At 41.5% G+C, this 20,617-nt stretch overlaps 1 protein-coding gene across 1 annotated transcript; it reads right to left on the bottom strand.

Moving 5' to 3' along the window:
- Positions 1 to 14,304: 14,304 nt before the first annotated feature.
- On the bottom strand, positions 14,305 to 18,294 carry NPAS4 (neuronal PAS domain protein 4). The gene is made up of 8 exons (XM_044271065.1): positions 18,120 to 18,294; positions 17,544 to 17,695; positions 17,031 to 17,133; positions 16,534 to 16,783; positions 16,323 to 16,432; positions 15,952 to 16,087; positions 14,547 to 15,766; positions 14,305 to 14,330 (listed from the first exon to the last, which is right to left on the bottom strand). The coding sequence occupies exons 1-8, from the start codon at positions 18,292 to 18,294 to the stop codon at positions 14,305 to 14,307; spliced, it is 2,172 nt and encodes a 723-aa protein (XP_044127000.1).
- Positions 18,295 to 20,617: the final 2,323 nt, after the last annotated feature.

The following is a 20,617-nucleotide window of genomic DNA, read 5'->3' as shown; positions in this document are numbered from 1 at the left end:
AGAAGCCTCTTCTCTCCCAAAAAAACATCAGGGACAGATTGATCTTCTGCAGAAAATATGGTGAATGTACTGCTGAGGACTGGGGCAAAGTCATATTCTCTGATGAAGCCTCTTTCAAATTGTTTGGGGCATCTGGAAAAAGGCTTGTCCAGAGAAGAAAAGGTGAGCGCTACCATCAGTCCTGTGTCATGCCAACAGTAAAGCATCCTGAGACCATTCATGTGTGGGTTGCTTCTCATCCAAGGGAGTGGGCTCACTCACAATTTTGCCGAAAAACACAGCCATGAATAAAGAATGGTACCAAAACACCCCCCAACAGCAACTTCTTCCAACAATCCAACAACAGTTTGGTGAAGAACAATGCATTTTCCAGCACGATGGAGCACCGTACCATAAGGCAAAAGTGATGGCTAAGTGGCTCGGGGACCAAAACGTTGGAAATTTGGGTCCATGGCCTGGAAACTTCCCAGATCTTAATCCCATTGAGAACTTGTGATCAATCCTCTAGAGGCAGGTGGACAAACAAAAACCCACTAATTCTGACAAACTCCAAGAAGTGATTATGAAAGAATGGGTTGCTATCAGTCAGGAATTGGCCCAGAAGTTGATTGAGAGCATGCCCAGTCGAATTGCAGAGGTCCTGAAAAAGAAGGGCCAACACTGCAAATACTGACTCTTTGCATAAATGTCATGTAATTGTCGACAAAAGCCTTTGAAACGTATGAAGTGCGTGTAATTATATTTCACTACATCACAGAAACAACTGAAACAAAGATCTAAAAGCAGTTTAGCAGCAAACTTTGTGAAAACTAATATTTGTGTCATTCTCAAAACTTTTGGCCACGACTGTATATCTGGACATACACCAATATATAAGGAAACTCAATATTTTCAAATACATGATGTCCAAACCAATAACAGATGCTGGGTTGGCGGAACAACAACCACATAACTCCCTAAAAAATAAATCTAAATTCTACCCAAACAACAGGGATAATGAGTGTATCGAGGCCTTCAAAAAAGGAGTAATAAAAGGAGTGGAAGGGATGAAAGATAATAAAAACATAAAAAACAACCTCAGTCGGAAAGAGAAAGATGCTTTAAGAAATCTAGAGAACAATGAAAATATAATAATAAAACCTGCGGATAAGGGTGGGGGGATAGTTGTCCTCAACAAAACGTGTTATGAGAAAGAAATGGCACGCATTCTTGGTGATAAGGTCACTTATAAATTGTTGGAAAATGACCCCATTAAGGAATATAAAAAAGAACTGAAAACACTACTCGAGAGAGGATTAAAAAAAGGAGTTTTGAATAAAAAAGAATTTGACTATCTCCATAATATTCATCCAATCACACCCTTTATTTACTACCTGCCTAAAGTCCACAAGGATCCCGTCAATCCACCAGGGAGACCCATTGTCTCTGGGATCGGATCCATCACCAGCAGGATCTCAGAATATGTGGACATATTTCTTCAGAAATATGTGCCCACTGCACCATCCTATCTCAAAGACACAGGTCGTGTTCTGAAGATCTTAAAGGAGGTTGATACAGTGACAGAGAATGTACATCTGATGACAGCAGATGTTTCATCACTGTACACCATGATTCCCAACGATAAAGGATTGGAGGCAGTAAGATACTTCATGGATAAGGATGAACACATGGCAATTGATCAAAAAGAATTTATTTTAAACTGTATTGAATATTGTTTAACAGACAACTATTTCTCGTATGGAGATTCCTTTTATCTGCAGATGTCTGGAGTGGTGATGGGTGCAAAATTCGCACCCAGTTTTGCCAATCTTTTTATGTCCTATTGGGAATTTTTTTTTATCACCCCGCTCATACAGAAAAAAGGAGCAGGAGGGATGTTGATTCTTTGGAGAAGATACATCGATGATTGCCTATGTATCTGGAAGGGTGACGAGTCCTCTTTAATGGTTTTTATTAAGTATATCAACAACAATCAATAGAATATCAAATTCACAAAGGAGAGTAGCAAGGTTAGGGTTAATTTCCTCGATTTGGAGATATCTATAACTAACCAACATCTAACAACCAAACCCTTTTTTAAACCCACAGATAGGAATGGATACATTGATGCAACTAGCTGTCATTATAGCCCATGGTTACAAAGGGTCCCCAAGAGTCAGTTCCAACGCATAAAAAGAAACTGTTCCCATCAGGCAGACTATGAGATACAGAGTGGCATCATTTTAAATAGGTTTAAAGAAAGGGGTTACAATGAGGAGGTACTACAAGAACAAAGAAGGGAAATTGGTGAAAACAATGTTGGTAAAAATACAGTCAGAGAGAAAAACACTGATAAATTCAAGTGGGCATTCAAAACCATGTACTCAGCCTCATGTCCTGATATTAAGCAAGTAATTAGGACGAACTGGAGAGTATTAAAGAATGACGAGGTCATTGGCCCTCTGATCCCAAATAAACCACCTTTTATTTTTAAAAGGGCACCCACTGTACTTAATAACATAGTACGAGGGTGTCTAAATGAAAAAACTAAAACGTCCACCAAAAATAACTTTGTTTGGTGCGGTTTTTGTTCGGTCTGTAAGACTAGATCCACAACAGATAAAAATTGTAGGACTCAAAACACCATATCCTCCTGCTCTAACCAAAATGAATTAGAGGACAACTATCCTGTGAATCTGCAGGGGTAATCAATGTCCTAGAGTGCCCCTGCAGGCTACAATACGTGGGCAGAACCTTAAGAAAACTCAAAACCAGGATCAGCGAGCATATAGGTAATATAAAAAGAGGTCTGGAGACACACTTTAAAAGAGTCCACCAAAAGAACCCCGTAGGACTAAGATTTGTTGGAGTAGAACATGTGCAAAAAAATTGGAGAGGTGGGGATGTGGTTAAACAAATTAACAAAATAGAAGCAAAATGTATATATACGAACTGAACACCCTACAACCCTACAAAACAGTCTCAACATACAATGGGACATGAAGGCAGTTAGCATGAGTTAAATGGAATTACCAGTTTAGGTATTTCTTAGTGTCTATCAGTTGCTCCTTTATTGGTATGTGGTGGGAAAATAGAAGATTCAGGTATCGAGTGGGTTAATAGAGGATCTAGCGTAATGGGGACTAATTATGGAGTTCAGGTTAAAGTAGTAGTTTCCATGACATAGATTTATATACACATGTTGGTTATTTATGTTACAAGTCCATTTATTTTTACAAGTGTATGGAATGTGGATAAGAGATAATGAAGTGCAATGCCTGAACCATATGGGCGGCTCATGCTCAACACAGAGCATGCACACTGGCTATACGCGATTTGCTGGACTGAAGCATGCGTATGTGTCCATCTAAGTTAGGTACTTGTGCACCAATTATAATGTCTTCGATTTTAGATTTTATCACATGCGATTTTAAAGTCTGCGATTTTAAATAATCTGATGGTTTGTCGACATGTGAATGTATGCGATTAGAATCTGATGGACATGGTTTGTTTAAACCATGTCACACTTATGTCACACTTGACTTCACTGTGGTCCGTACCTTGACGACGTGGTGATATTCAGCTCGGATTGGGAAAGTCATCTTCCCAAGGTCCAAGCGGTGGTAAACTCAATTCAGCAGGCTGGTCTGACGGCCAATCCCAAGAAATGTGCCCTGGGCCTTGAAGAGGCACGATACCTAGGGTACATTATTGGTAAAGGCCTCATCAAGCCTCAGGCTCAAAAGGTACAGGCAATTAACGAGTGGCCTCAACCTTGCACAAAAAAACAGGTGACGACATTTGTGGGCATGGTAGGGTATTACCAGAGGTTTATTCCAGATTTTGCCACCATAGCTGCTCCACTTACGGACCTAATCAAGGGCAAAAGCTTAGGGGGAATTTCTTGTAACAAAGATGCTGAGGTTGCGTTCAAGGAGGTGTTATGCAGTAGGCCAGTTTTGATTGCTCCTGATTTAAAAAAAAGTTTGTTGTTCAAACAGATGCTTCCAATGTGGGCCTAGGGGCCGTGTTGTCACAGTTGGTGCATGGAGAAGAACACCCAGTGATATATTTGAATAGGAAGCTAACCCCGGCTGAGAAAAACTATAGTATTGTGGAGCGCGAGTATTTGGCCTTCAAATGGGCTTTGGAGACTCTGCGATGCTATCTGCTCGGCTGTCGTTTTCAGTTAGTGACAGATCACTCCCCTCTTACCTGGATGTCACAGGCCAAAGATCATAATGCAAGGGTGACTCGCTGGTTCCTGTCACTACAGGACTATAATTTCTCAGTGGAGCACAGAGCAGGAAAGCTGCAGGCCAATGCTGACGCTCTCTCCCGAACTCATTGTATGTTCTCAGAAAGTGTCCGGCGCTTCATGTGTTAACCCCTTAAGGACCGAGGACGTACCGGTACGCCCTATTTCCCGAGTCCTTAAGGACCGAGGACGTACCGGTACGTCCTGACTTAAAATCTGAATTCCGGCGCCTCGGGGGTTAATCGAAACGGGATTTCGGCTGAAATCATTCAGCCGGCATCCCGTAACAACGCAGGGGGGGGTCATTGGACCCCCCCGTATCGGCGATCGCAGAAAACCGCAGGTCAATTCAGACCTGCGGTTTTCTGCGTTTCCGGTCCATTCAGGTGTCCTGTGACCCGATGAACCGGAAAAAGACTGCGATCGGTGGCGTAATTTTACACCACCAATCGCAGTCCGAGGATTTGCAGAGGCGGAGCTGGCCCTGGTGCTGAACGCCGCTGTCCAGGGTGCTGATTGGTGCAGGGGAGAGAGGCGCGAGATTCAAACTTCCTGCGCTCCTCTCTCCCCTCCTCTTCCTGTCCAGCACCCTGACCGTGCAGCATCGTCCAGCACCAGCTCCTGTGTCCCCCTAAATCGGCATCCATCACCCTCCTGCACCCATCGCCACCCAGGTAGGTTAGGGTCAGTGAGGGAGAGGCACCGTTAGGCAGGGAAAGAAGGGAAAAGTTAGAAAAAAAAAAAAAAAAGCACATTTATTCCAAACTGTTTTTTTTTCAACTTTCAGACCCCAGACCCCCCCTGCCACTTGCCCCCCCCGCATCCCCCCCACCACCAGCCCCCCCACCACCACCAGCCCCCCCCCCCACCCACCAACCCCCTCCCCCCATCACCAGACCCTTCCCCCACCACCACTTTTTTTTTTTTCTGCGTGCGCTGACTGGCCGGCACTTTTTAGCGTCCGTCCACTGTTAGCGCATCGCCCGCCCCACCACCCCACCGACCGCTGATCAGCGTTGAACCGCAGATTTTTATTTTTCCTAACACTTGCCCATTTTTTTTGCCTGGACTTTTTAGTACGTGAACACCCGTGCCCCCACACACACGCACATAGAATAAAGGTTTACACGCACGCACATACACACGCACACACACACACCCATGGCCCGCCGGGTGTTCTCAGCCGAGGAGGCATATGCCCAGATTGCCTCCGACTCTGAGAGCCCCAGTGAGGATGAGGATGACCCCACGTTCCTTTTGTCATCCGCATCCTCCTCATCATCATCAGATGACGATGAGCCACCAAGGCAGCGGAGACGCCGCCAGGCGGAGCCAGGGGCCACACATGCTAGGGATCCTGTGGCCCACCCTAGTACGAGCCGCCCTGGGGTTCGTACTGGTTTCCCGGCCCACCAAATAAGTTCACCGGAGCCCCCTGCCGATGAACTTAGCTGGTGTCCCCCAGTGGACTTTGAGCCTGAGATTCCGGATTTCGCTGGCAGTCCTGGAATCCAGATTCCCACAGTGGGGTTTACTGAAATAGACTTTTTTAGTTTTTTTTTCAGTAACCCACTGGTGAATTTGATGGTGGAGCAGACGAATCTGTACGCCCAACAGTTCGTCGCTCAAAACCCAGGCTCAGTTTTGGCTAGACCCGGTGGCTGGATGCCGGTCAGTGCAGCCGAGATGAGGACATTTTGGGGCCTCGTGCTGCATATGGGTCTAGTCCAAAAACCCAGTGTCAGGCAATACTGGAGTGGGGACGTCCTGTACCAGACCCCACTGTACAGTATGGTCATGACACGTCACCGGTTTGAGGCCATCCGGAAATGTCTGCATTATTCCGATAATGCAGCATGTCCCCCCCGAGGTGATCCTGCCTATGACCGGCTGTACAAGATACGGCCGGTCATCGATCACTTTGGGGCCACATTTCAGCAGGCCTACGTACCTGGAAGGGAGGTCGCGGTTGATGAGTCTCTCGTTGCGTTCAAGGGGAGACTCAGTTTCCGCCAATACATTCCCACAAAGCGGGCGAGGTATGGCGTGAAGCTATACAAAATTTGTGAGAGTACCTCAGGGTACACTTACAAATTTCGTGTGTACGAGGGGCGAGATTCCCGGATTCAACCACCAGAATGTCCCCCCACTCTGGGTGTTACCGGGAAACTCGTGTGGGACCTTATGTACCCACTGCTGGATAAGGGTTACCACTTGTACGTGGACAACTTTTATACCAGCATTCCCTTGTTCAGGTCCCTTGCCGCCAGATCCACGTTCGCTTGTGGGACCGTGCGGAAAAATCAACGCGGCCTCCCTGCCTACCCCCTCCAGGTACCTATCCCCAGGGGTGAGACCCGTGCACTTACCAGTGGAAACCTGTTGCTGGTCAGGTATAAGGACAAGAGGGATGTCCTTATGCTGTCCACAATCCACGGTAACAGCACCACCCCAGTCCCTGTGCGAGGTACCGCGGCAACGGTCCTCAAGCCCGATTGTATCGTCGACTACAATCGGTATATGGGAGGAGTTGATCTCTCTGATCAAGTCCTCACGCCATATAACGCCATGTGCAAAACCCGGGCATGGTACAAAAAAGTTGCGGTCTACATGGTGCAGGTTGCCATGTACAACTCTTTTGTACTATCCCGAAGCGCTGGCAGCACAGGGACATTCCTCCAATTCTATGAGGCAGTCCTCAAAGACCTGATCTTTTCGGACCGGGAAAGAGCAGGCCGGAGTACCTCGGGAACTGGAGGCGCCCGGATCGTCCCTGGCCAACACTTTCCAGGTGTGGTCCCCCATACTGGAAAGAAGGGACGAACCCAAAAAAAGTGCAGAGTGTGTCACAAGAGGGGGATACGGAAGGACACCACAACTCAATGTGACACGTGCCCCGATCATCCGGGCCTCTGCATTATCGATTGCTTCAGGGAGTATCACACTTCCATGGAGTACTAAATTTTTATAATCCCCAACAGTTCACTAGAGAACATAAAACACTATGGCTCTCAGACTTTGGAGACACGAAAACAATTTTTCTTTCCCCAAAAAATATTAGTTTTAGTGCAGGCATCCTCAAACTGCGGCCCTCCAGATGTTGTAAAACTATAACTCCCAGCATGCCCAGACAACCTACAGCCATCATCAGGGCATGGTGGGAATTGTAGTTTTACAACATCTGGAGGGCCGCAGTTTTAGGATGCCTGCTTAGTGTCTCCAAAGTCTGAGAGCCATACATATTGGGCATCGTCGCGTGCGTAAAAGTCGTCGCTATAAAAATAACTTTTTACCAAACGCCTCGGATGAACGATGTTAAAAATATAAAATAAAAACGGTGCCAAAACACCTATTTTTGGGCAAAATTTAAATTTAAATCCATTTTGCCGGTAATAAAGCAAGGGTTAACAGCCAAACAAAACTAAACATTTATTGCCCCAATTCTGTAGTTTGCAGAAACACCCCATATGTGGTCGTAAATGGCTATATAGCCGCACGGCAGGGCATAGAACGAAGGGAACTCCATACGGTTTCTGGAAGGCAGATTTTGATGGACAGTTTTTTTTTTTTACACCATGTCCCATTAGAAGCCCCCCCTGATGTAGCCTAGACTAGAAACTCCAAAAAAGTGACCCCATCTAAGAAACTACACCCCTCAAGGTATTCAAAAATTACTTTACAAACTATGTTAACCCTTTAGGTGTTCCACAAAACTAAATAGCGAATGTAGAAACAATTTTAGAATTAAATTTTTTTGTTACATTGCCTCAAAAAAGAGTAATATAGAGCAACCAAAAATCTAATTTACCCCAAAAATTGTCCCAAAACAACAACCACCTTATCCCGTAGTTTCCTAGATGGGGTCACTTTTATGGAGTTTCTACTCTAGGGGTGCATCAGGGGGCTTGAAAGGGTACATGGTGTAAATAAACCAGTCCAGCAAAATCTGCCTTCCAAAAACCGTATGGCGTTCCCCTTCTTCTATGTCCTGCCGTTTAGCCAAACAGTAGTTTACGACCACATTTGGGGTGTTTTTGCAAACTACAGAATCAGGGCAACCCATTTTGAGTTTTGTTTGGCAGTTAACCCTTGTTTTACTCCTGGAAAAAACTTATTATATTGGAAAATTTTCCAAAAAATAGAAATTTCTAAATTGTTTCTCCATCTGCCATTAACTCTTGTGGAACAGCTAAAGGGTTAACAAAGTTTGTAAACCCAGTTTTGAATACCTTGAGGGGTGTACTTTCTTAGATGGAGTCACTTTTTTGAAATTTCTATTCTAGGGGTGCAACAGGGGGCTTCAAATGGGACATGGTATAAACAAAACCAGTCCAGCAAAATCTGCCTTCCAAAAACCGTATGGCGTTCCCCTTCTTCTATGTCCTGCCGTTTAGCCAAACAGTAGTTTACGACCACATATGGGGTGTTTTTGCAAACTACAGAATCAGGGCAACCCATTTTGAGTGTTGTTTGGCAGTTAACCCTTGTTTTACTCCTGGAAAAAATTGATTATATTGGAAAATTTTCCAAAAAATAGAAATTTCTAAATTGTTTCTCCATCTGCCATTAACTCTTGTGGAACAGCTAAAGGGTTAACAAAGTTTGTAAACCCAGTTTTGAATACCTTGAGGGGTGTACTTTCTTAGATGGAGTCACTTTTTTGAAATTTCTATTCTAGGGGTGCAACAGGGGGCTTCAAATGGGACATGGTATAAACAAAACCAGTCCTGCAAAATCTGCCTTCCAAAACTCATATGGTGTTCCCCTCCTTCTATGTGCTACCGTTCGGCCAAACAGTAGTTTACGACCACATATGGGGTGTTTTTGCAAACTACAGAATCAGGGCAACCCATTTTGAGTGTTGTTTGGCAGTTAACCCTTGTTTTACTCCTGGAAAAAATTGATTATATTGGAAAATTTTCCAAAAAATTGAAATTTCTAAATTGTTTCTCCATCTGCCATTAACTCTTGTGGAACAGCTAAAGGGTTAACAAAGTTTGTAAACCCAGTTTTGAATACCTTGAGGGGTGTACTTTCTTAGATGGAGTCACTTTTTTGAAATTTCTATTCTAGGGGTGCAACAGGGGGCTTCAAATGGGACATGGTATAAACAAAACCAGTCCTGCAAAATCTGCCTTCCAAAACTCATATGGTGTTCCCCTCCTTCTATGTGCTACCGTTCGGCCAAACAGTAGTTTACGACCACATATGGGGTGTTTTTGCAAACTACAGAATCAGGGCAACCCATTTTGAGTGTTGTTTGGCAGTTAACCCTTGTTTTACTCCTGGAAAAAATTGATTATATTGGAAAATTTTCCAAAAAATAGAAATTTCAAAATTGTTTCTCCATCTGCCATTAACTCTTGTGGAACACCTAAAGGGTTAACAAAGTTTGTAAACCCAGTTTTGAATACCTTGAGGGGTGTACTTTCTTAGATGGAGTCACTTTTTTGAAATTTCTATTCTAGGGGTGCAACAGGGGGCTTCAAATGGAACATGGTATAAACAAAACCAGTCCAGCAAAATCTGCCTTCCAAAACCCATATGGTGTTCCCCTCCTTCTATGTGCTCCCGTTCGGCCAAATAGTAGTTTACGACCACATATGGGGTGTTTCTGTAAACTACAGAATCAGGGCAACCCATTTTGAGTGTTGTTTGGCAGTTAACCCTTGTTTTACTCCTGGAAAAAATTGATTATATTGGAAAATTTTCCAAAAAATAGAAATTTCAAAATTGTTTCTCCATCTGCCATTAACTCTTGTGGAACAGCTAAAGGGTTAACAAAGTTTGTAAACCCAGTTTTGAATACCTTGAGGGGTGTAGTTTCTAGAATGGGGTCATTTTTGGGAGGTTTCTATTATCTAAGCCTCACAATATGACTGCAAACCTGAACTGGTCCATAAAAAGTGGGATTTTGAAGATTTCTCAAAAATTTCAAAATTTGCTTCTAAACTTCTAAGCCTTGTAACATCCCCAAAAAATAAAATATCATTCCCAAAATGCTACAAACATGAAGTAGACATATGGGGAATGTAAAGTCATCACAATTTTTGGGGGTATTACTATGTATTACAGAAGTAGAGAAACTGAAACTTTGAAATTTGCTAATTTTTCAAAGTTTTTGGTAAAAAATGTATTTTTTTATGCAAAAAAATTTACTTTTTTGACCCAATTTTAGCAGTGTCATGAAGTACAATATGTGACGATAAAACAATCTCAGAACGGCCTGGGTAAGTCGAAGCGTTTTAAAGTTATGAGCACTTAAAGTGACACTGGTCAGATTTGCAAAAAATGGCCTGGTCCTTAAGGTGAAAATGAGCCTGGTCCTTAAGGGGTTAAAAGGCTCCAGGAAGGTTTGGTTTTCTTTGTTTCCAGAAGCTTCCTGGGAAATAGAAAGCCAGTTTAGGGTCCTGGAGCCGGTCAGAGAAGAGTTGGGTGGGTTCCCTGACCACCCGGAGCCAGTCCGGGTTTTACCTGCCTGGGGGGACTGCTCAGACAGATGTACTAATTAAGTCAGCAGCCCAGACCCAGAAGCTCTCTCTCTGGGAGTCTGGCAGTCTGTTTGAGAAGCTGCAAGCCTAGGAGCTCTGAAAGCAGTCAGCTTCTCTACCTAACTACTGAACTGTAAGTTTTTCCCTTGAAAATGCTCTTTGTGTTTTGTGTTAGGAGTTTAGCTAGGGCTGCCGAGTGAGATAGGCAGGAGCCAGACGGCTATTGTTTGTTTTGGTTTTGTTAGTTATTTTGAGCAACTTGCAAAACAAACTAGCAACAGTCTGACGCACAAGCTACAAAGGTGTCGGTGTTCCTGTTTCTGCCCAAAACAACCCCGCAGGAAGGTGTAACAGTTCACAGGTGATGCAATCAAAAATTGTTTGTTTTTTCTTCTCACTAACTTTCCCTAAAATATCCCTGCCTAATCTAACCTTTCCCTAATTACCTGGGTGCTGGGGCAAAGATTGGGGTGCTGGCTGGAGATCAGTGCAGCTGGTGATCCACGTGCAGCGCTCCTCTCTCCTTGGCTCCCCGACACAAAAGGAGGAGGAAAGGAGCACTGCAATAATTTGAATGACCCGCCCGCCCAGCCGACCAATGAGAGCGATCCTGAGAGGTGATGTCACCATCACCTCTCAGGATCGCAGGAAACGCAGCAAACCGCAGGTTTGCTGCGATCTCCAACATGGGGGGTTCACAGGACCCCCCGGCGCATTGAGCCAAGGTGCCTGCTCAATGATTTGAGCAGGCACTGGGTTCCGATGACCGGGCGGCGGTGATCAGTACTATGCATGACGTACCAGTACGTCATGTGTCCTTAAGTACCGGACAATATGCCATACCGGTGCATCATGTGTCCGGAACAGGTTAAAACTACTATCCCAGTGCCCCCTTACAATGCCTAGAGATCTGCCCAAACCCCCCAAATGCAATCTGTTTGGGAATTTGAACAAAGCTGAACCTCCGATCTCCTTGAAACATAACTTGGATGCTAGCTAAGCCAGTACTTCAACTGCAGACAGCTGTTTAGGGGTGATTGATACCTTACATCTGGTGACATCAGATGCTCAGCTTTCTTTTTAGAAAAGGAAGCTAATTTGCATATCTTTTTCCCAGAATCCAGAGGAGCGTAGTCTTGCCTATAGGACTCCTCATGCCTACTAGGCTCTCTCCATAAAGAGAAATAGTACCCCCAAATCCTGACAAAGGCCTCTCACCTAGTTAAGCCAGTTCTGCTCCCATGAGGGGCAATCACCCTGAAACAACTGTCTGCAAATGAGGTATTGGCTTAGCTATCATCCAAATTATGCTTCAAGGCCTGTTTAACGGGTTGAGCATTGCCCTATAGTATAGCTACCTTACTTGTGGTGGCATCAGAGGCTCTGCTTTTATTTCTTTTTGGAAAGAGTGCTTATTTGCATATTGTTACTGCTAAACTGTAACAAAATAAAGAGCTCTCATTGTTTGGAATAATGTGAATTGCCTTCTTTATAATCTGCAGTTGCTGCTATATTCTGTCAGTGTTTTATTTGCTTGTTTTTCCGTCTTAAACCTAGTTTTGATACTGCTGGATAGTTTTGGGATTCTGGGATGCAATGCACTTATATACATTTTTCTTGCAATATGTAGTAAAAAAGCATACACAGCTTTTTCTTTTCATTTCTTTCTTTATCATGTCAATAAAAAAATCACTTTGTACAAGACCAGGACTTAACATCACCAGCCCAACACAATGCAGTTGTCATACACATTAGAAAAATTCTACTTATAAATATTTATAACTGTACATTTTATCACCATTTCTCTCAAACTTTTGAAAAACAGCTGTTCAGGAAAAAATATCCTTATACTTAAATCTTTTATGGCACGCCACCGCACCATAATTTTGATACATATAAAAAAAAATTCTATGCTTGCTTATAAGCATTAGCACTTTTTTTTGTAGAGGTTCAGTTTTACATCAAACACTTCCCCCCTCTTTCAAGGTGCAATTATCCAAAATACAAATATTCATAAAAAAGGCACAGGTAGTTGTGTACCGATACTTCAGTTCAGTGAGCCAATACAAGGAATTCAGCGTTATATTTTGCATATTTGTTAACACCAAATACATTAGATAAAGAAATTTGAAAATTACAGAATTGAAAAACTGAAAATCCATATGCTATTCTGCAATGCTGAAGGACTTACTGCTGGTATTTGTGCCTTTTGGCTTATTTCAACAATGTTGCACCTTAAATATAAGGGAGAGAATATTAGCAACATCACCCCATACTGTTTAACTTTTGACATTCTCTGGGAAAACCTGTCTGGGATTAATGTAATCCCAGTCCCTTTATTTTGTGAATTATGTTTTATCTTTTTGTGAAACTTTTACATTTAAAATGTAAGTACATAGGCTAAAATTGAAAAAGGTATAAACTTAAATCGGGATAAATGGGTGCAGTTCAGGCACCTACAGAAGGATGCGGAGGTCTAAGATTTGATGGGTAGGAAACAAAAAAAACAAGCCATCAACCGTTATTTAGAAGAGTGAAAGTGAGCATCAACGTGCATTTTCTCTGAATGTAAACCTATTGCCGGTATAAATGTAAAATACAGATGTAATGTAGCTATTATCAGGCCTTTTAAGGTGCCTGTAGTGTAAGCATAAATATCGCAATTATGGTTACTGCAAATTTTGCAACCTGAGTTCTCCCATACTGTTCATTGCAGTGCTGAAATAATAACTGGTGGCTTGTATTTTTGTTGGTAATTTGGTCGCTCTTCAGCAGAACCTTACCGTATTTCTTTTACCCATTTTGTCTAATGCCATGTTCAAGGTTATTAATGTGCTTGAAATTCATATCAGTGATTGAAGCAGCTGATATCTAATAATTTTCAGAAATCTTTAGACCTTGATTTTGAGAAAATGTCTCTAATTTACAAAAACTTTGAATTTTTTTTATATCCACAATACATATATATATATATATATATATATATATATATACACACTACATTTTTTTGTTTCACTACAAGTGAATACTTATTTTGTTATGTAAGACTGCTTACAGCTTAATTTTGCAATATACACTTTTTTTTTCTATTTCTCACCAATTCTGCAAACCCTTTGGGTAAGATGTATCAAACTGGTGTAAAGTAGAACTGGCTTAGTTGCCCATAGCAACCAATCAGATTTTACCTTTCATTTTTCACAGCTCTTTTGGAAAATGAAAGGTGAAATCGGTTTGGTTGCTATAGGTAACTAAGCCAGTTTTACTTTACACCAGTTTGATAAATCTCCCCCTTTGTTTTTAAATTGACATTTTGGGCCATTGCCTGTACCATTATTTTCAAAAGAAAACAAAAGATATATCTTGTAAACATGCACAAAATTCAGAAAACAATAATAGAGGATTGAAAGAGAAAAAATGAACAAAGCCGTTTTGCGATAAATGGGAGAGTCGTACGACGCAAAAAGTCGTTCTTTTGCTCCCACATTGTGCGTCTTGATTTGTTCTTTATTAGGCAGGAAACATCTGCTTGGAATATGACAATATGCCATACATATCGAAGTAAGTCACAGACTTATTTCAAAACGAAGGTTTTCCACTTCCATCTGTAAAACAACAAAAGAAAGGAGAGAAATTAGTACATATTTTTCACTAGTTATTTTGTAAAGTGAAAAGTTTGACACTGAGACCTTAACTAAAAGAATAGGTTTTATTTTAGGTAGAAGAAAGCTAAACAAATTCTGATCTATAAAAGATAACGTTACAATATGCCGTAATCTATTTTATAAATATAACTTCAGAGGTTTGCACTAATAAGTTACCTTGCTGGAAGCCGTCTTGCAGCTCAATCTGGAGTTGATACAACTCATCATTAAAGTGGTCACATTGAATCTCTGAGGCACCTGCCTCAAGGTCTGTTTTGTAGGACATCAGTTCCTCTAAGAAGTTACATTCTTCTGGCGACAGATCAGTCGTCACGTTCGAAGTCATGGATGGAGATGTGGAGAGGTCCCCTCCTAGTTCATCCTCCTCCACAGGACTGCAAGGAGGCCTCATGGTGGCAAAAGGTGGAGAATCGGAGAAGTCCTTGAAAAGACTGCAAACCGGATGGCTACCTGTGGGGCCAGACTGTTCTTGACATGTCAAGAAAACAGAAAAGTCAATGCTCTTCCAGGATCGAGGAAAGTCTGGATTAATATCTGCATCTGGAAGACTGGCAGGGAGGGAAACACTTCGGCATGCCAGTCCATGGCCACTCAATACCACACTCTCAGAGCATGGAATATCTTTAGTAGCCACATTGTTAAAGACATTGGCTAAAGAGCCAATCTGTTTTACTAAGAAGTCAATTTCATTCTTCTCTTGTTCTGAATACCTGAAGATTACTTGGTTGATGGGTGATGTCTCTGGGGTGACTAACCCCTCAGGAAGCATTGGTAGGTCAACAAAGAGAGGACTGGGTATTTCTGGCACTGTCATTATTGTGCAGTCTCCTCCATCCCCAGGACTATCAGGGGTTGGTGGCAGCTTCTCATAGAGGGAACTGCAGTAGGAGTAATACAGTTCTGGAGTTAGGGTAGTACTGTCCTTTTCAGAAGATGTCTGTGGGACACTCTCTGAAGCCCCAAAGAGGAAAGTACAGTTTTGGTGTGGAGTGTATGGAGGAGTGCAAGTAAAATCTTTGGGTGGTACAGTCCCAGCATTATCTCTTCTGAAACTCTGATCATACGAAGTTGGTTGGTAAAGTGAAAATAGAGACTGATTTTCTAATTTTCTCTCTGTTGCAACAGATTCTTCCATAACTGTAGTGGTATTCTGACACAAGATTGGATCTTCTGGACTGACGGGCACAGGCTCTGAAAACTCAAAAGACTGGCTGACGCTTGTAGGTGTGTTTGCAAGGGGTGTAAACACTTGATCCGGGCTGGACACTTTGGCTGGGGAGAGAAGATTCTCTTGGAGGGAAGGACCTCCAACTGGGAAAGAAATTGGGGACTCCTCTGAAGTCAGTTGTTGTCTCAGGCACCATGCTTCTGAGTCACTGGGGATAATCAAACCTTTGTTTTAGATAATGTATTTATTAGCATATGAAGTTATATCAATATACTGTATGTTTTCATATGAGGAATGATCTAGACAAAGTGTGACTGAGTATACCAGTCCTGAAAACGAAAAAATGCATATGAGATGGTGTCTGTAAAAAGATCTGAGATAATAAGCCCTTACCTTATTATATAGTTGTAAGATGTAATTGGGGCATCAGGGTTTTCCAGTAACATCAGGGAATACACCCATATCCACTTTTGGTCTCTTGTCTGCAGACGTAAAACCACTTCTGCTCTGCATTCACCAGATTCGCTTACTGCAGAGAAAAAGAGTAGGAAATCAGAGGTTTTGCAGACTGTAATGTATTTCATTCTGAATTCCTTGGGATCATTCTGGTTATCTATCTTGTATGTATGCCCTTATGCACTTAATTTGATATGTTATTAACAAGAACCCTTATCGTTTTCTGTTTCCCTCACAATAGATATCACCACAATATAATACTGTCCCACATATGGTACCAATATTTTGTGCAAATTATTTAAACTTACATAGTTTATAATGCTGGATAGACAATTGTGTCAGGTCCTCAGGGTGAATGAGATGGTACCATGACTTGCAGACCAAATCATTTTTCTCCAAACCCAAGTGCAGGAAGGCGCTGCAGAAAAGTGAATAAAAGGTTATGTCAAATAAGTTATACATAAGTGCATCTTATAAGAGGGGTGTAGAGATGGGTAGATGCACATATTCAATATTTACCTTTCTGAAACTTCCATAACAGAAAGATCCTTAGCGTGGCGACTCTCAAAGAAGTCCATCAGAAAATGGTTTTCAGTTACTCTGGGTTTTGGGTCAAGAGGAATACACAAAGCGGTGAAGACAGGATTAGATGACCAATAGGTGCCAAGTGGAGCCTGCTGAAACTTCCCTCTTATAAGAACCAACTTGTTTCCTGCACTCTGTCTTCGGGCTGTCTTTGAGGTATTGAACCTGCACCTGAACATTCTCTCTAGTTTAAAATAATAAAAATATTATGGTAAGATTAGAAGTGCAATAGTATACTTAATATAACACTAAATAATCCCAATGTAGAATCCCAATTCTTCCTTATGGGAAACTGGTATTTTGTTTATGCTGTATTGACATTATATTATTGTGGACACTTCCATGGTAAATCAAAATCTCAGAACAATGAGCTATAAATAAATTGCTTACTACCAGTGGTAGAAAAAGCATGAGATGCTTCAGACACTTACCACTATCTTGTGATGATGGGAGAGACAACTGATTCCTCATGACAAAGTGATCCGATGGGTCAATTATGTCATAAATACTGTCTCCTTGAGCAACCAAATCAACCTGTTTAAGTAAATTTAATGACATGATGAGACATAGATCCATTGTATTTCTTCAAATAATTTACTCTATGGCTGATTTCTGGATACACAGATGTAGCAGAGTTATTACATCTAGGTAACGGGTTATGACTGACTGTTAACTCTGCTGCATCTGTACCTCTTATGCAAGTCTATGCAAATGCAGCAGATTTAAGTCACCCATGACTGTTAATTCTGCTTCATCTGTACCCTGTGTAATATTGAATGTACAATGTATTAATGTAGGTATCTGCTTGAGAATATAAATAATCAAGTATATAATCTAGATCAATATTTTTGTACTAACCCTATGTTTGTGGCTTGTAATAACACTAAGCATAAAACATCATATTTCAGAAGACATTATGGTTCAGTGATCTTCAACTAACTTACCATTGAATGTCCAAGATGATCAGTAACATTATCAGACAAATATATCAGTTTCCCTTCACTTGTGTAGGTTAGTAGGAAGCCAGGAAGGTTATGTATGAAATCTTGTAAGTCTTGACTAGAAAGTAGACCTTCCAAATCATTCATGTATTGACCTGCTGGGCAAACAGAAATGAGGAACATCTTAACATTTATTTGTTTCTATATATTCATTGTTATACTGTATATGTGTGTTGGTTCTAACATTCAGGACCTTGGAGAGTGGTAAGTCCAGACTTCTGCAATTGAGCACCAAGGACAGCAGCAACATGACAGTACACTCTTATTTTTATAGAAATGGTCATACCAATTACTATCCTATTTTGCTGCAGTGTATTAATGATATGAGTCAGGTTGCATGAACACAAGCAACAGGGAGAAAGATGCGGAGACAAGCAGAGTCTGATTTCTTAAGGACTGTCTCAGAAATGACGCAGCGTTTGTCTTGATTAAAGATTAATCTTAAACTGAAAAAAGGATCATTCACATACTATACAAATACACCAAAATGATGGCTGCATTGTTAAAGTAATATCTTACCTCTAGAAAAGAAAACAGATTTCCTTGTGTAGATACAAGCTAGTGACATGATGTGGAGGTAAGATAGCCGTACTTTGTCTCCTTCAGAGATAGGAAGAAGATCTTTCAAGTTTCGAATCTCTGCATTAATTTGATCCCTTCTGGCTTTTGATGCACCTTTCGTAGACCTATACATTTTGGATGGGGTCTCTGGGTTGCTGAATAAGAGTCAGTCCAGAGAGCCCCTTTCTTCTTTTCTTTTCTGTTCTTCGTTTTTCTTCTTCTGGTAGTCTCTTCTTCCCGAATATTGTGGTATTCCTGTTCAGATTTCCTGATGTCTGTCTCTGGGTTCTGGTTTAAAGAACTGTTGCTCATGGTTCTCTTTATATAGTAACTGAGGCGTGTGTGGGCAGGTGAGACGCAAGGAAAGGGGGGAGTAGAGTGGAGTTTATCATCAATGGGTTGCATGGTTAGGGAGCTGCCTTTCTCTGCTATTACAGGCGAACGTCATTAACTCATACAGATGACGCTGAGCAACGAGACAGAAGAGAAAGGAGGGGCAGAATGGGGGGGGGGCTGGGGAGAGAGATTTCTACAAAGAGCAAAATATCACATTCTGTACTTAATTTGGAGAGAAACTGCAGACAATATTGAAAATGCTACATTTCCATCAAATATCAAAACGCTTTAAATCTATAAGTAAACGTTTTTAAAATCTCTGCATCTCATGTATCTTCATTATATGAACTCGGCATAATTCATATAGCGATTACTGAATTGTTTTGCTAGGCTGTACTATTGAACATATGGGGAGTACTACAGCTATATTACCTACATGCATATTCAAACAAGAATAATCACTGAATCTGCTCAGAATGTCTTTTATATTGGGGGATCTGCAAGGTATTTCAGCCTAAAAGTAATCATTGAAATCTAATGGCAATGGATGTAGATTGAGGGTTGGATTGAGATGAAGACGCATGCCTATTGATTGAACTGCAGAATATTCATTATTTTTCTTCTCAAGAGTGATTAGTTCTCATTTAAATAACTCTCCTCATGTTTGATCTTACCCTTCGGCCATACATTCCATATTTGGTTATAGAAAAGCATATTTTCATAAGATGTGATTAATTTAGCTGCGTTTTCAACCTCTGCATTTCCCCCAGCAGCTGTAAATAGGTATCTGATCCTGATTTTCCTGTCTTTCTTTATATTTGTCTCCATCTCCCTCACGCTTTCCCCTTTTATTGTTGAAAGAATAATTAGATGTAGGTTGAAGTGACGACACTGTTTTGTGAATGACGGCTGCTTCTTTGCATACACTCTGTGTTTTATCCATATTTGGTAAGAGCTTAGTATACAGCAGTATTAACCATATACTGGCTCGGCTTCCAGAGAGCTGTGTTCTGAAATGCTTCAAAGCTGAGCTATTTTTATACTCCACAGCTTTGGTGTGCATCTTGTTGATAAACAGCTCACAGCTTCAAGGTTCAAGCTCAAGAGAAGCAGCTCTTGATATGGACCACAGCCATTGTGTTGTAGAATCCCATTATATCTAGTGGGGTTTCCAAAATATCAGGTTGAAAAGGAAAGGGAAAGCAACTTGAAGGAGTACAATCATGTTTAATGATAATTAAGCAGCTCTTCTATTATATTACTGACCAAAGTATTTGAATCCTACCACCAACAACTTCATTTTTCCCTTGGTCAACCATTCTGTAAACCTGTAGATCACAATCTAAATTTATCAGGCCCTTTCATACTATCCAATTGTCAAGTAGATTATCAGGGACGAACATTTGTATGAACGCTCGTTACTAATAATCTGCCCGTGTAGAGGTGCTGCTGATCACCCGATGAACGAGCAAAATGCTCTTTCATTGAGTAATACAATAATTTGCGCAGACATCTAAATGATAATTTCTGGGCAGCAGATCATGCTGTCTAAAAACTGTAACTGATCAACTGTTTAATAAAGTGATATTTTGTGCCCACACATTTCTTTGCTTTTGTTAATGTTATCACACAACTTTAGTGTTCACTTAGTGATCCATTGCTTTACTTTGGAGAAAAAGTATTTTTAATCCATATGCAAACTGGTAGTTTAGTGCAGCGAGGGCAGGCCCAAACCACTCTGTGAACCCTTACTCCTCCTGCTTCCTCTGCTAGCCTACCTTTGTGCTTCCTGTCTAGAGACCACCCAGTTGGCATGCTCTTCCTCTCTCTTATGCTAGTTATGCAGGTGTCTTTAACAAGGAGGCTGAGACCTGTTGCTAGGAACAACTACACCATCTGGCCATGTCTCTGCCTGTCACTCAGGCGGTGTCTGATTATATCGAGGATAACCTGGGAAGAGATTTCTATGTTCTCTGCTTTCCTGGTTTCTCAGCTGTTAAGATGAATAGTCCTACTGTAGCTCACAAAATACTTAATACTTGATATTTACTAGAGATGAGCAAACCAGTTTGCTCCACAAAGGAGGAGGAAGAAGTATGCTGACATGACCTTGAGAGGAA

Source organism: Bufo gargarizans, chromosome 10, assembly GCF_014858855.1.
Source record: "Bufo gargarizans isolate SCDJY-AF-19 chromosome 10, ASM1485885v1, whole genome shotgun sequence".
Taxonomy (NCBI): domain Eukaryota; kingdom Metazoa; phylum Chordata; class Amphibia; order Anura; family Bufonidae; genus Bufo; species Bufo gargarizans.
Note: the sequence above shows the minus strand (reverse complement) of the source record. Positions and strands in the feature narration are given on the sequence as shown.